We start from the raw sequence: 13,781 nt of genomic DNA, 5'->3' as shown, positions 1-13,781 counted from the left end.
GGGGGGGGGGGGGGGGGATGGAGCACCTGCTACAACCTTCATTTATGTTGCATCAATTTTAGTTCATATTTACTTAATAATTAAAAACCCCTAAACTATAGCTAATGCTCAGATTTGCTGAGTGCTGCCTGTCTGGTCTGTTTTAGGGGCTTTCCATATAGCATTCCCTCTAACCCTTATAATAATGCTATGAGATAGATACTATTTGCATTCTCATCATGCACTCGAGGACATGGAAACAAAGGGAGGTTAAGCAGAGGCACGTAAACTGCATGCATAGGCTGAAGTTCACATGAAAAAGGGCAAACAACCAGACCAAGGGGTAAGAAAACATTTTCAGAGCAACACATGGTCCGAATCTTAGTCCATTATCAACATGTTCAGGAAATAGCTTTCGAAGTCTGTTAGCATACCTGTCCCTGTCCTGCGGGCACACTGAGAACCCGAAAGAGCTTCAGGAGTCAGTCCACATCGGACTGTCCCTCCTTTGCTTCTTGGTTTACTCTTGGGGGCCAGGTTTGAGGATGCAGATTCTGACTGGGATTTGTCCTGGGGAAGTGGCTCTTTCCTTCTTTTAGTTCTCTGACCCCAATCTAAGCAAAGTTATACCCTCGTGTCCAAGAAGAGCCGGCACATTGGCATGTGTCCGCGTGTGCCTATCTTCTTAGGAAGTTCATAGACTCTGAGAGGGAGGCCCAGTCACGGTGCCAGTGGAGTTTAAGGCCTCCAGCTCAGGAATTCCTCCTCTGGCGGGAGGGGTTACACTCTGCTTAAAGTCTCTGCCTGTGCCACTACGCAAGGACACCGTGTCTGCTGGGTAGTGCCACTCAGCATGTCAGCCAAGGATTATGAGGCTGCTTCAGGAGCCTAGGATCCAATCACCCCTCTGGGACCTAATGTCAGGAATAAAATGGAATAGGCTACATTTAGCGGGGCGGGGGGGGGGGGGGTCTTAAAACTGGAAAAAAATGTTCAGGCCTGCTTGGAGAGACCTACAATATTTCCCTGAAAAAAAAGATATACTTCCTTTTCCATGGGGTTAACTTCTCATGGTTGAAGTTCAGAAGGGGGGGGGGGGGGGGGTTCTTAAAACTGGAAAAAAATGTTCAGGCCTGCTTGGAGAGACCTACAATATTTCCCTGAAAAAAAAGATATACTTCCTTTTCCATGGGGTTAACTTCTCATGGTTGAAGTTCAGAATTTGCATGTGCCTTTTCCATGAGACATGGGATTACACTTTGTAGCTCAAATTGATATACACCTTTCTTTCATTATCTCCTTTATATCCAAGTACCGGTTGAGATATAAGGCAAAGAGACAATAAGTGACTATACAGGAAAGGAAATCATTACAGCAGAAAACTGAATGATAAAGTTAATTTAGTTACCACTTCTTGAAATTCTTCTACGTGCCACACCAAGCTTTCTTAAAAATTATGCATGCCCTCATCTAACACTGCGTGAGATCTTGGCATAAAATTGATAACACGAACCTAGCTAAAACCACTGAGGATAAATGAGTCGGAGGAAATTCTTTTCTGGAGTTGGAGAGGAAAGGAAAACCTCCTCAAGGTCCATTTTGACGTCAACTATGAATTCATTGTTCCCTGGGAAATTATAAAAACTCGTATTCAAAATTCCTCCATGTGGTTGTTTGTATAATTTCTAGTAGTGAGAAAATAATTTTCTTATTTAGTTTTACAGTAATTTAATAGCAGAGCGAAATAACATTTCATTTAGTTGGTTCCAGAGCACCACCCTGAAGTAGGAGTAATTGCAGATACTGTGTGTCCAGGGGACTGTGGCCTTAGGGATGTGTTTAACCATCAAAGAGAACAATACAGACTAAATAAACAAGTTAAAAATGCCCCATAAATAGTGAACTTGATGTCTTGTGACAATGCAGGAGTACATGAGAACAACATATAGGCTTGTTATTAGCAACTACTTGAATTGGATCTATCATGAAAGAAAGTCACAGAATATGGCATTTAAAAAAAAATGGATTATGCTTTGAAATAACTTGTTTTAAAATTTTTTAGAAAAGTTAAAGGCTCAAAGTCTATAATATCTGTCCTCTATCTAATGCTCAGAGATTACTGAGGGTTAGTGAACATTTGTGAAGTCATCCGAAGAGGATGTAACAATTTTTGCAAGACGCTGGTTCTTATTAGCTACAGGGAAGAGAAACCAATGTCGGGAAGAAGTAGAGAAAGAACTAATATAATAAAATTACTGATTCTTTGGGCTTGGGTAGTGATTTCAAATTTCCTTTACATATATTTATCATCCTAATTGCCCTGTAAAATGAGAGATCTAATTCTCTCACCTTGCCCATTTAATTGCAGAGTCTCCCTTAAAACTGGTTTTTATTCTTCAGTCTATAAATGGGCTTAGGGCTGCTGTATCGTAAAGTTATTCACCACCCTGCTTTTGCATTACTTGTTCATTATTTCTTTTTAAAGTATTAAACTTAAAAAAAAAACTGGTTCATTACTGTTGGTGTTCCATTCATTCTGCATGCTCCTGAACCCTTTTCTAAGCTGTCTGCGTGATGCATCGGACTCTGTTCTCTCGACGGCCTCTGGGAGGCTGCAGTACCCGCACTGCCTACCTTCTACCTTTCCTCTCCCTGCTGGTCTCTCTGCACTGTCCTGCTTTTCCTCCTATATATTAGACCATCTTTTCTTTCCCTCCTTTGTGGGTTCTTCATTCTCTTTCTCTTTCTTATCACTCAATATAAATATTTCCCAAGGTTCTATTTTCCTTTTTTTCCTCTCAACAAAAATCTTCTTTGAATTTACTCCTACATCCATGGCTTAAAGTATGCCCCTCTTGGCCAAAGCATTTGCTAGCCCTAATTTCAAGTCATCCTGCTTTACTCCAGTACCCTATTTATAAGTCAATGTTAGTTGTCTGCACAGGGTCTACCTCTGGTATCTCATACTCCGCATTGTACAAAACTGAATTGTATTCTGTTCCTCTCATTATTTCCTTTTCACCTTCTCTCTTTGATATCTTGGAATTATCTTTGATGATTTCCTCTCTCTTACCTAATACTCTGTCAGCTCCTGGAGCTGCCCACCCTCATCCACAAAGTCTGTTGAACCTGGATCTTCCCCATCCCCCTGTCACCAGCCTCCTCAGGTTACCAATAATCTGAACAACTGACAAGGCTTCCTGGGCTCTGTCCTCTCCCTCGTCACCCCGTTCCACATTCAAGCACGTTCCACATCCCTGTTGCTAGATTAGATCTTCCCAAAGCAAAGTCCAGATCATGGCAACCCTTACTTAAAACTTTTCCACAGTTTTGCCCCAGAATACAAACACCTTATACCTTACCCTAATGCCTAACCCTCCAATGAAATTCTGTTCATCCTTCAAGAGACCTCAAATGGAACCTTTCCTGATAAACTGAATTGGATGTTAATGTTAACTGGATTATAATGTATTTTATGAACTTTCTAACTTCTATCTAAATAATGGTGATTTGAGGGCATGTACTAAGTCTTAGAATTCTTGGTGGCAGGGTCTGTTTGTCTCCAACTTTCTACCCCTGCAGAACTCAGTGTAGTGCCAGACACCTAAGGTATACTCTACACATGGCTGCCAAGCCAGTGAATCGAGTCAATCGATGCTTTGTGCATCCGGGTAAACAGGGACGTAGCTTTAACCACCCTGCAGGGCAGGTGGTTGTGCATGTATCTCATCTTCTCCATGCGACTCTAAGTCTCTGAGCACAGGGCTCCAGTTCATAAAACTGCATCCTGTACAATTCCTAGGCTTGGTCCTCTACACGGAAAGCATTCAGTAAACTGATGGATAAATAGTCCTAACTCCTTCCGGTTCAGAGAATGAACCAGACTCAATAACAGGCAGCACAGTATGGTGGGGATGGAGGGAGCGAGGTTCTATTTTTGGCTCTTCCACTCACTATGCTGAGAACCTTTTGGTATGACCCTTGTTCTCTTTGGGCCTAAGTTTCCCCATGTATATAATAATAGGTTTAAACCAGCTAAACTTTAATCTCTTTCAATGCTGATGAAAAGTTCTAACTGCACACGTTCCTTAGAGAGAACAGTAGATGTAGGAGCAGAAGAAGAGCAAAAAAAAAAAAAAAAGCAAAAAAAAAGCAGACGTGCTTATTCAGCACGTGGTAATAAGAGGTTTCACTACAGTACCTGGTATGAAGTGATTGGTGGAAGGATCTGACTTGAAATTTCTAGAATCTTCATGCATGCTCTCGATCAAATGATCCTTCTCTGAAGGCAGTAGTACATGTGTTTTTTTTTGTTTTTTGTTTTTTTAAAGTCAGGACGTGAGAGGCCCTGACAGATATGGAGGAACACTAATTTCATATAACGAAATTTGCCACAGGTGGAGGAAGCACATATGAGACTATCACCAGCAGCTGCAGATAAGAATTAAAGATGTGCTTCAGCAAGACATGACATGGAAAGATGAAGAACAGAGCCCTGAAGGTCAGCAATCAGCCTTAGCAATTATACGTGGACAATCATAAGCACATTCATGCAATATCTGGCAGAGTAACATGGCATGGTGTGACTCAAAGCAATGGGCCATGAGACCAGATTTCCCAAGAGACCTGGGAGGATTTCATAAGAAGACTGATGGCTAGAATCTGGAGGGACCAGGAGTCAATGACAGAGTTCCAGCACGGCCCTTACAGGTGACTCTGTGGCTCCAGGAATGAACCTCTCAATAAGAAAAGTTATTTTGAACGATTCATCAATAAATTATCACTAGATTTTTCCTAATACTTTCCTACATCTATTGACCTCATGCAAAGAAAGGCACTTTTCCCATTAGAAAATAAGTGGTGTCTTGCTTTATTATTTATTTGGAAAGCAAATGTCTCTAAAGGGACATGTAGCTCAGCCCAGCTGACTTTTAGTGACAGGCAATGTTACCCAAATACAAACTGTCCTGTGAGTTTATATTAAAATGAGGCAAACCGTAAGAAGGTCTGAGTCTGGTAACTGAACTGCTCTGTTTTCTGAGAACACCATGCTCTTTTTTGTGCCTCTGTGGTTTTGCTTCTGCCTGGAAGGCTGTTTCTTCCCTCTTCAGCTTCACACACACCTATTCCTTCCTGGTCCAGGTCTAATGTCACCTTCCCTGCGAAGCCCTTTCCACTGCTTCAGGAGGTTGGGAGCTTTTTGCGTATCATCAGACATTTTCATACCACATTTGTATGTCCCCTTTTACAGGTTTAAAAGTTGGGGAAAGTGTGTGGGAACACCATGAGTTCCTAAAGTGTGGGGACGGTATTTTGTTTTTATCTTCACCCCCAGTCCTAGCTGAGGTCTTGCCACAGACGCAGGGGTTCAACAGCATTTGATGCATGGCTAAATGGAGAAAGGCATGAGTGAACAAGGTTAAGAGTGACTTCCGGAAGTTACTGAGTCAAGTGGCTATGGAAGATGTCCAGTTACATTAGCATTGCAGGGAGAGGACAATTTTTACTCAAAAGAGAAACACTTTCATAAAAAGAGGTAGATTGTGACATGAAACTTCAAGACATATGATTTTTAAAAATAAATGTGTCCCCAGATATATTAAGTGGAAACTCTAGGAAATTAGAGCAAATAAAAAAAATTAACTGGCCTTCTAATGTATAAGTATGGGATTAACACTGAAACCTCTAAATAAGAGGGTATCAAAGGTAATAAAAATAATTCTAAACAGATTATGTATCAATTAACTCAGGAAAAGAAAGGTGACTTTTAAAAAGGGAAAGACAATCTTTAAAGAAATGAATCCACACTTAATCAGTAAGAGGTTTACTTGGTTAATGAAATAGCAGGAAAACAAGATTAAACTGTTAGCAATGAAAAGGTAAATATATAATTCTTTATAGGAAGTAGAATAAAGAGGAATGTGAGACACTCTGGGGACAATGAGAGCATTTAGTTACATCAAAGATGCTCTATTTACTGTTTAACTGATATGGAATCTATGAGAAAATTAATAGCAAGCCATAGGATAATAACTATCTGTAATAGCTTATTTCATCCCATTTTGACTCTATTTCTTCTGTAAATTAGTGTGACCCCAAAGTGTTTTCAGGATTGTCCAACTTGTCCTAAATTCCATAAATAAACTCTTTCAGAGGATGCTGTTTTTTGTCATGTCTCTATTACAGTTCTTCACAGATGGACCATTTTTGTCCTTCCAAAGTCTAAGAATAACTCTTTCAGTTATCAAGACATACCAAAATCCAGTTCAGCTGCTCCTGTGGGATTCCAGTTAGCTTAGACACATCTGCTGAGATACATGCATTTGAATCCAAATGAAGCTTTTGTTTGATGATACATTTTGAACATTTATGGAGGTTTTTTTTGGGGCAAAAATGTTTTTCATTTTTTGGCACTCCAAACAGAGATCTTCAGTTATAAACACTGCCTTCTGAGCACCTCCAGCAGAAATCCAATCTTTTCATGCGAACAGGTGCCTCAGGAAGTTTTTGGAAGGTTTTACACTGAATCAGCTTTCTGATTGGAAACTTTCTGAACACGCAGTCGAATTTGCCAAAGAGACCTTCAAACTTGCTTGAGCAGTTTTCACTCATACAGACATGCATTCACACGTACAGACAGCCCAAGTAAAAGCAATCAGAGCCCTGTAAAACTGAAGTCTTTTTCTTAAAGGTTAGATACTACACACAACCAAGCTAAACAAAAGGAATACACAACAGGAGAGATCATGAAGAAATAGCAAGTACAGAGGTTCAAATTCTCCATAAGCATGTTCTCCTTAAAGCTTGACCTGAACATTTAGATGACACATCCCTTCAGTAAAAATTCTATCTCACCCAGTTTCAAATAAACCTTCAAGTATTTGTGTTCTTAAACACTGTACCTTAGAGTATTGCTACTAATCCTTTTTACTAACAAACTTGTTCAAACAGTTGTTTTTGAAACACTTCCCTCTCTAACACAAATAGGTCAACCAGATTCAAATCTAAAGGAATTAAAAACACTGCTCTGTAAATCAGGAATTCTTTGGAAAAACCTCTATTTTACGTGAGTCCTTATAACTTTTCTTTTCCAGTTTGAGTATAAACTGAAAAGCTGTTACAGAGTAAGACAACTTTTTAAGCCTTAAGCCTGAAGAGTTATTACAGAGTAAAATCACTCCCCCATTGGGCATGCCCAGAATTCAGGGGGAAATCTGCTTTGAAGTTGTTCTGATGGCCCTGGACCAGATGCTCTAAGGTGGCCAAAAACCTCTGTCTACACCCACTTAGCAGATTTCTGGCTCTTTATCAGGGACTAAGGTTTATTTGCAGAAATGAATCATTTCCTTCAAAATATCCTTTACCCTATTTACATGCTTGCATATTCCTTCCATTCTCTCTTCCCCCTACAGCTTTACTAAGGGAATTAATTATCTAGAAGAACAGGAACATACAGTAAGTACATCTGAGATGCAGGATGAGACACAGTATGTCATCTATTAGGCCTGGCTAAGACCAGCAGCTGATGCTAAATGGGAAGGAACATGCACCAAATGTTTTTTAATCACAAAGTTAGTAATTAATTGCTCTTTAAAATACATTTTATGCTTCTTTCTGTCTGTGTACATGAAACGCACATTTATTACATGCCAAAAATTACAACATTATGGTTTAAATGTGACTGGCACGGAAGTCCGGAAATCAGAGTTAATGTTCCCACAGCAACTTTAATTCTGTCCGTGCACACATGTAGAGCTCTAATCGTCTTCCGTTCCAGGATAATACATATAGATGGTTTGGGAAGGGAAGCTAAAGACCCATATCCTCAACTGTAGTTACAGGAAAAAAACAAAGGATAAAAGCTGTGCTCCTTTCCACGTACGTGGATGAAAAACAATGTCCCCACGCCTGGTGTTGTGTAATCTGGGAATGAAAGAATCTGCTATAATGCTGGGACTCAAGGGGACAGTTTCTATTGCTGTGGGAACCTGAACTTTGCATTTCCTGACTTTGGGGTAATTAAAATGTCAGCCTTAATGTGGCATTAATGGAGTTTGCCATAAAAAATCCTCTTTGTTTTGTTCTCTAAAAAAATTGCTTAAAAGTTCACACTGAACCAAGTGTACTGATATCTTCAGGCTTGGGGACTGAGGCAAAGGGGTGGGAGGGGGAAGGCCAATGAAGGTGGACGGCAAGAGACAGCCAAGGAAGGACCTACCCGACTCCTCGACAGCGTTCAGCCCGGCAGGGTCATGCTACCTACCGAGCTAAAGTTAAACCCACCCTCACAACAGTTTGGTAATGTGTAAAGGTTAAATTAAAAATAAATAAAAACTGCTAATGCGTAAGCACATCTTGGCAAGGACACAAAAAATGAGACGATCTGATGAGGCCAGTGCAAAACCTGAGAAGGTAAGTAGCCACGGATGCCAGCTTCCAACGAAACAAAGACATTGGACTTAGGTGGTTCTACAGCCCAAAGCAGGGAGACTGCCAACGGGGGTGGGATGGGGGTGGAGAATCGCTTCTCCCTTCAGTGGGAGCCTTATTTGGGGGAAAACAAAATGGGAGCATCTTACACATGTACATGACTGTGATGTGCTACGGCTTGATAGCTGTCAAGAGAGGTTTTCCCGTGGAGAGTTTCGTCTGCTCTCCTGACTTGGTTTAGTCCTGTTAAGTGTTTAGAGGGAGAGCCTGGCTCGGCTCATCCTCAGCCTGTGCAGTGGTAACTGTTCTGTCAAACGCCTAGGGGTTCGGTACCCTTTGCATTCCGAAACTCATCCTAATGCCTTCTGCTCCCATCATCTGCGTTTGTTTACCATGAGATTGTTAGAAATGGTGACGAGGTGACAAGCTAGGGGGTGATGGGGGAATATTGCTAAAAGGTGATTGTAGTGGGTGCACTGAAAAGCAGCACATGTTTCAGTAGCGGTATTAACCTCATCATTTCACCGAGGAAAGCGTTTCTCAGCCATATTCCCTCTTGCTTTGACTTTTACTGGGATCTTCTGCTGAATTTGAAGTGGCTCGCAGGTTAAATAGCCAACTGAGAATTTAAGGGGTCGGACTTGTTCTCTTTGCTCCAAAACACAGCCTATGTCCTTCAGATGCAACAACACCATGGCTTGCCCACCCTGATCAGTTCGTATGCAGAGCTGACTTTTCTTCCGTGGGGATGCTTACCCATCGTGTTCTATAACCTCGTCACCAATATGAGTAGTTGAACATTTTCAGGATGCCTGTTTCAAGCCAGGAATGCCATCTCCGGGCTCAGAACTGAGAATGCAGGCTTCTCACAGTGAGGGCAAATCCACAGACATCCCCCTCTCCCTCTCCTCGTCCCCGTATCTGAACGAGGTAACTACTAAGCATGGCGTTCATCTATCTGGGTGTAAATTTTCTCAGTTTTCTCATCTGTAAATTGGGAAGAATTATAATGACTGATGGAGAATGGACATTAAGGCATGACTAAGAAGAATTTTGCTCAACACATGACAAATAAAAAGGCGCTGTAAAAATTCAGGCACTTGTGAAAGCTTGGGACACCACATAGTGGTGGAATGTTTCTGAAGTTAAAGATACTAACAAGTCAAGGGCACTATTTTTTTTTTTTTTTTTTTTTGTGGTACGCGGGCCTCTCACTGCTGTGGTCTCTCCCGCTGCGGAGCACAGGCTCCGGACGCGCAGGCTCAGCGGCCACAGCTCACGGGCCCAGCCGCTCCGCAGCATGTGGGATCTTCCCAGATCGGGGCCCGAACCCATGTCCCCTGCAACGGCAGGCGGACTCTCAACCACTGCGCCACCAGGGAAGAAGGGCACTATTTTTAAATGCCCCAAATCTGTTAGTTCTAAATAGAAACTGAATATTTTACCTTAAAGAAATTAGGCTTTTAAATTAATCTACGGTAAGAGTGACATTTGAAAGTAAAAAAAAAAAAAAAAATCCTCTTGAATGCAAGAAGAGCATCCAAAAATCTTAACAGCTTAAAATAAACCTCTTTCCTGTCTTCTCTCAAGCAAACTCCAAATGGACAGATTTCTGTGAATCTTTCCTCAAAACAATTTTCTTCTAAGTGTAGGCTCAAATCAGGACAAACTACAATCCAAATGTACTTGGAGAAAAGTATAATCAATTTAAACAACAGGTTGGAGCAGAGAAGACTTATACATCTTAATGGCAAAATCAGAAGGACTTTCTGAACAGCTGGAGATTAGGCTTCTCCTCCCTGTTTGTCCTCCTTCCAACTGTACTCAGACCTTACTGAGCTTGGATCCACTGGCTTCCTCAGGGTCACCAAGGGGCTATTCCAAGCTAACGCCAAGGCCTAGTCAGATGATGCTTATGGTAAAGTATAATACACAGGGCCCAGTGCTCTTTCTATTCAGCAAAACATTCATTTTACTGTAATGGGATTTCTGGGCTAAGGCCATTCTATGTAATCTTCCCCATAAGCTGTGGCAGAAAGCCAGGCATTGGGGGTCGGCATGCAGGAGCTCCAGGTCCTTCTGCACAGGAGCAGGCTACCTTCCTGCTAGGTAGGGACAGTATGCACATGTCTATGGGCGCCGTGCCACGCTATTTTCCAGTTCTTCCTGTAATTACTATTAGGCTGGAGACTGCCAGGCAAGAAGGCCAAGGATGTTACCATTTTGATGGTCCACTGAACTCAGTCCCTGCTTCTGACCCCCAAGTTTCTGTATAGAAGCAGCAGCTTTGTACAACTTACATGGGCTGCAGAGATTTGGAGCCTGTTATTTCTCATTTCGTTTTCTAGTGGCAGCTGGAGTGTGGTCTCAGCTCAGTCATGAGTAGAAAAAGGCTCCTTCACCCAAACCCCAACCCCTTGGTCATGTCCCTTTATCCAGGGACTATTATGATGAAGAAAGTAGGGAATGGAATGTCCCAGGCTCATTCACCTCTCACCCTTTTTGCAGAGTTACGTTTGCTTTGTCAGAAAAATAACAACGGGAGATTTAGAATCTCATTTCCTAATTAATAATTTTTGCTTTGTGGACAGGATAAATGGAGTCCTTTTTTGAAAATAAAACTGTCTTGGTCTTATCTTAATCCAAAGATGAATACGCCAGCTTTCTGCCTGACATCCACTGTGGAGATCAGTTCTGAGTAGTTGTCGGGTATCTCAAGACTAAAAGGAATATTCTTTCCGATCGGACTCCACGTGATTCCATTCCTTTCCATTGTCAACACATGTGTTTCTTTCTCTCTGAAGTACTGAGTTACGTTTCAGAAAATACCTCCTAAACCTGATTTATCATCTTTCTTAAAATAGAATTTGAAGAAGTGGGGACTCTCAGATTAGTGGGAAGACAGCAAAAACAAACAGCAACGGAATGATTTCAGTAGTGACAATCTCATTAAGCTGCCCGTTTCCAAATTTAGCCCATAGGCAGTTTTTTTAATTAAAAAATATTTTTAACCTAAATTCTTATTGGCTACGTGAAGTCTGGTTGGCTTCTGAATTCTTGGAAGCCATTCTCTTTTCTTCTGTAAATTTATGCTGTCCTTTAACCACTTCAAAATAAATTAAAAACTGGAAAGACAGAAATTCAGCCAAGCTACAATAACTCATGCAAAGCTGACTTGTGTTATGTAATCTCAAAATGGAAGTTTCCTTTTGAGGTCCATATTTGGTTGTTCAATTTTGTCATGGTGGAAGTACCATTATCCAGATCATGGGGACAAAAGAATAATTAGAAAACAGCAACACGGCTTCTGTTTTTGAGTCAATGTTATGAAAGAGAATGTGATGTAATTAATCAGCCTTTTGAGGCCAAATGGCTGGTCACCTGGTTTTGAAATACACTCTAGCTTTGAAAATATAGATGTTGGCTGACTCAAAATGGTGGCAAGTTACTTTTGGCTACTTTAGAAGACCAAACGGAAACAGCTTGCTCTGAATGTAAAAAAGCCCGAACCCGGGGGAGAAGCCTGCTCCCAGCACCGCGAAGACACCATCACCTTAGTGGTGTAAGTGGTGTACTCACAATCAGATGACCCGGTGTGAGCGTGAGAGTTTGTCAGTGAATGTGTTGAGTGGATGAGGGCTGGGCCTGGGGACAAAACAGCTTCAAAGTTCAGGCAGGGAAGGCCCGGCTTGGCGCTGGATCCACCCGGCTGAGTAATCTCATTCTCCTCAGATGCCTTCTGGTTTTCAGCTGTCTTGGGTTTCTTCCTGAAAATAAACAAAGGGCCCTTTGAAGGAACTGACTGCATATTTGGGAAAAGGCATTTTTAGAATCTGTTAAAGATAACTTGATTTTTTTTTTTTTTTTCTGAGGGGGGATGGGAGGGAGTCCAGTATGTCCCTTGTTTTAAAACAAGCTGATTCTTGTTTTTTTCCCTCCAGTAATGGCCTAACTGGGAACACATGAAAGCATATGGGCCAAGCAAACAGCACCACATTTGGACTCTGTTGGCTGCATAAAAAGACCCTGTCCCAGAACTTTAGACAGCTTGAGCTACGTATGGCTGACATTATCCAAGAAAGCATCCTTTTTTCCCCCCTTAAGAGTTTTAACATGGTCTGGAAAAATACTAGTGGAGGTTTTACCGTTCTAGCATTTGTCAGGAAGCTTAGAGACAGGACCCGTGGAGTAATGGGAGGAGCACTGGACTGGGAGTCTGGAGACTTGAGCTATGGTACTAGCTGTGCCTCTAACTTGCTGTGTGGCCTTGGGCACCTCACTTCACCTCTCTGGGCTTCAGTTTCCTCATCTGTAAAATAAAGGGCTTGGATTAGAAGGCCTTAAAGGTTCCTTCCAGTTTTCAGTTTCTAGTCATGGAACACATTATGTAACAGTCAACTTTCTTGCTGTTATTAGATTTTATTTTAGATCAACACATAATTTCAAATCACGATCTAAATTTGCAGGTTGTACAGATGAGAGGGGTAGTGATGAAAGGATTTGTTAAAGCAGCAAATGAAAAGTGAAAAGAAGAGCTTAGACTCCAGTAGGTAAAGAAGGAAGGTGTCACACAGAGATCCTCTATTCCAACTCTTTACCCACGTGAAGCTTAAGATTCCCTTTGTTTTTTGATTTAGTACATGATCCTGGAGTACAGGAGTGTGATTGTGTGTTTGGGACTGTGTGTTTGAAAAGAGATGGGTGAAGGGAATTGAAAGTAATTGTCACTAATTGTTGTTTGGGACCAGGAATAAGAAGTAAAACAGCTCAGCCATCAGTCAGCTCCTCTCCCTAGAACCATGCAACTGATGTAAATGAATAAATACTTAGCTTATGCTGCATGCACCCTAGGCCCTAGTCAAACCCAACTGGATTACTTGTCATACCCTGAACATCCCCCCCAATTTTCTTGGTTCTGTGCCTTTTTTATCATCATGTGTATGGTGAACAGAAAGAGTATTTTCTTTTATTTTTTTGGTAGGAGAATATGTGTGGTACAGAATTTGTTGTAAGTAGGTCTGTTCCCATGTTTCCCTTGTTTCTCTAAGCATGGCAATGGACTTGTTATACAGAATTTTTGTATTGAAATTTGTTGTACTGGGTAGTTAAATCTGCCCTTGCAGAATATGGTGTTATGATTAGCATGCTGTGTTTCTGGTCCAACAGGTTGTGAAATCAAATCTGCTTTTCCAGAGGGCAGGAGGCAGAGATGGCACGGTAAAGATGAAAATAGAAGGAGAGCTTTCAGACATATGTTTCAGGATGGAGGAAGCCAGTACAAAAGCAACAAATTGGATTCCTTTACCCACCCTTTGTTGAATGGGTGACTAAGGAACAAACCCCCAAATCTTGAGGGTCAACAACCTTCAAGG

At 41.5% G+C, this 13,781-nt stretch overlaps 1 protein-coding gene across 4 annotated transcripts in view; it reads right to left on the bottom strand.

Annotated features, from left to right (window-relative positions):
• ZBTB20 (zinc finger and BTB domain containing 20) overlaps positions 1-13,781 on the bottom strand; it is a 467,807-nt gene that overhangs the window by 29,436 nt on the left and 424,590 nt on the right. For 3 of the 4 annotated variants that reach the window (XM_007454825.1, XM_007454827.1, XM_007454826.1), the window contains one exon: positions 11,989-12,176. Coding sequence is in view for 1 of the 4 variants with exons in the window: in XM_007454824.1 (XP_007454886.1) it covers positions 11,989-12,176; positions 12,555-12,565 (199 nt within the window). In the remaining 3 variants the exon portion in view is untranslated. Of the gene's footprint in view, positions 1-11,988; positions 12,177-12,554; positions 12,720-13,781 lie in introns of those variants that run through there. The other variant, XM_007454824.1, reaches the window with a different exon arrangement.

The sequence above is a fragment of the Lipotes vexillifer genome, unplaced genomic scaffold (assembly GCF_000442215.2).
Source record: "Lipotes vexillifer unplaced genomic scaffold, Lipotes_vexillifer_v1.1 scaffold1674, whole genome shotgun sequence".
Lineage (NCBI taxonomy): Eukaryota > Metazoa > Chordata > Mammalia > Artiodactyla > Lipotidae > Lipotes > Lipotes vexillifer.
Note: the sequence above shows the minus strand (reverse complement) of the source record. Positions and strands in the feature narration are given on the sequence as shown.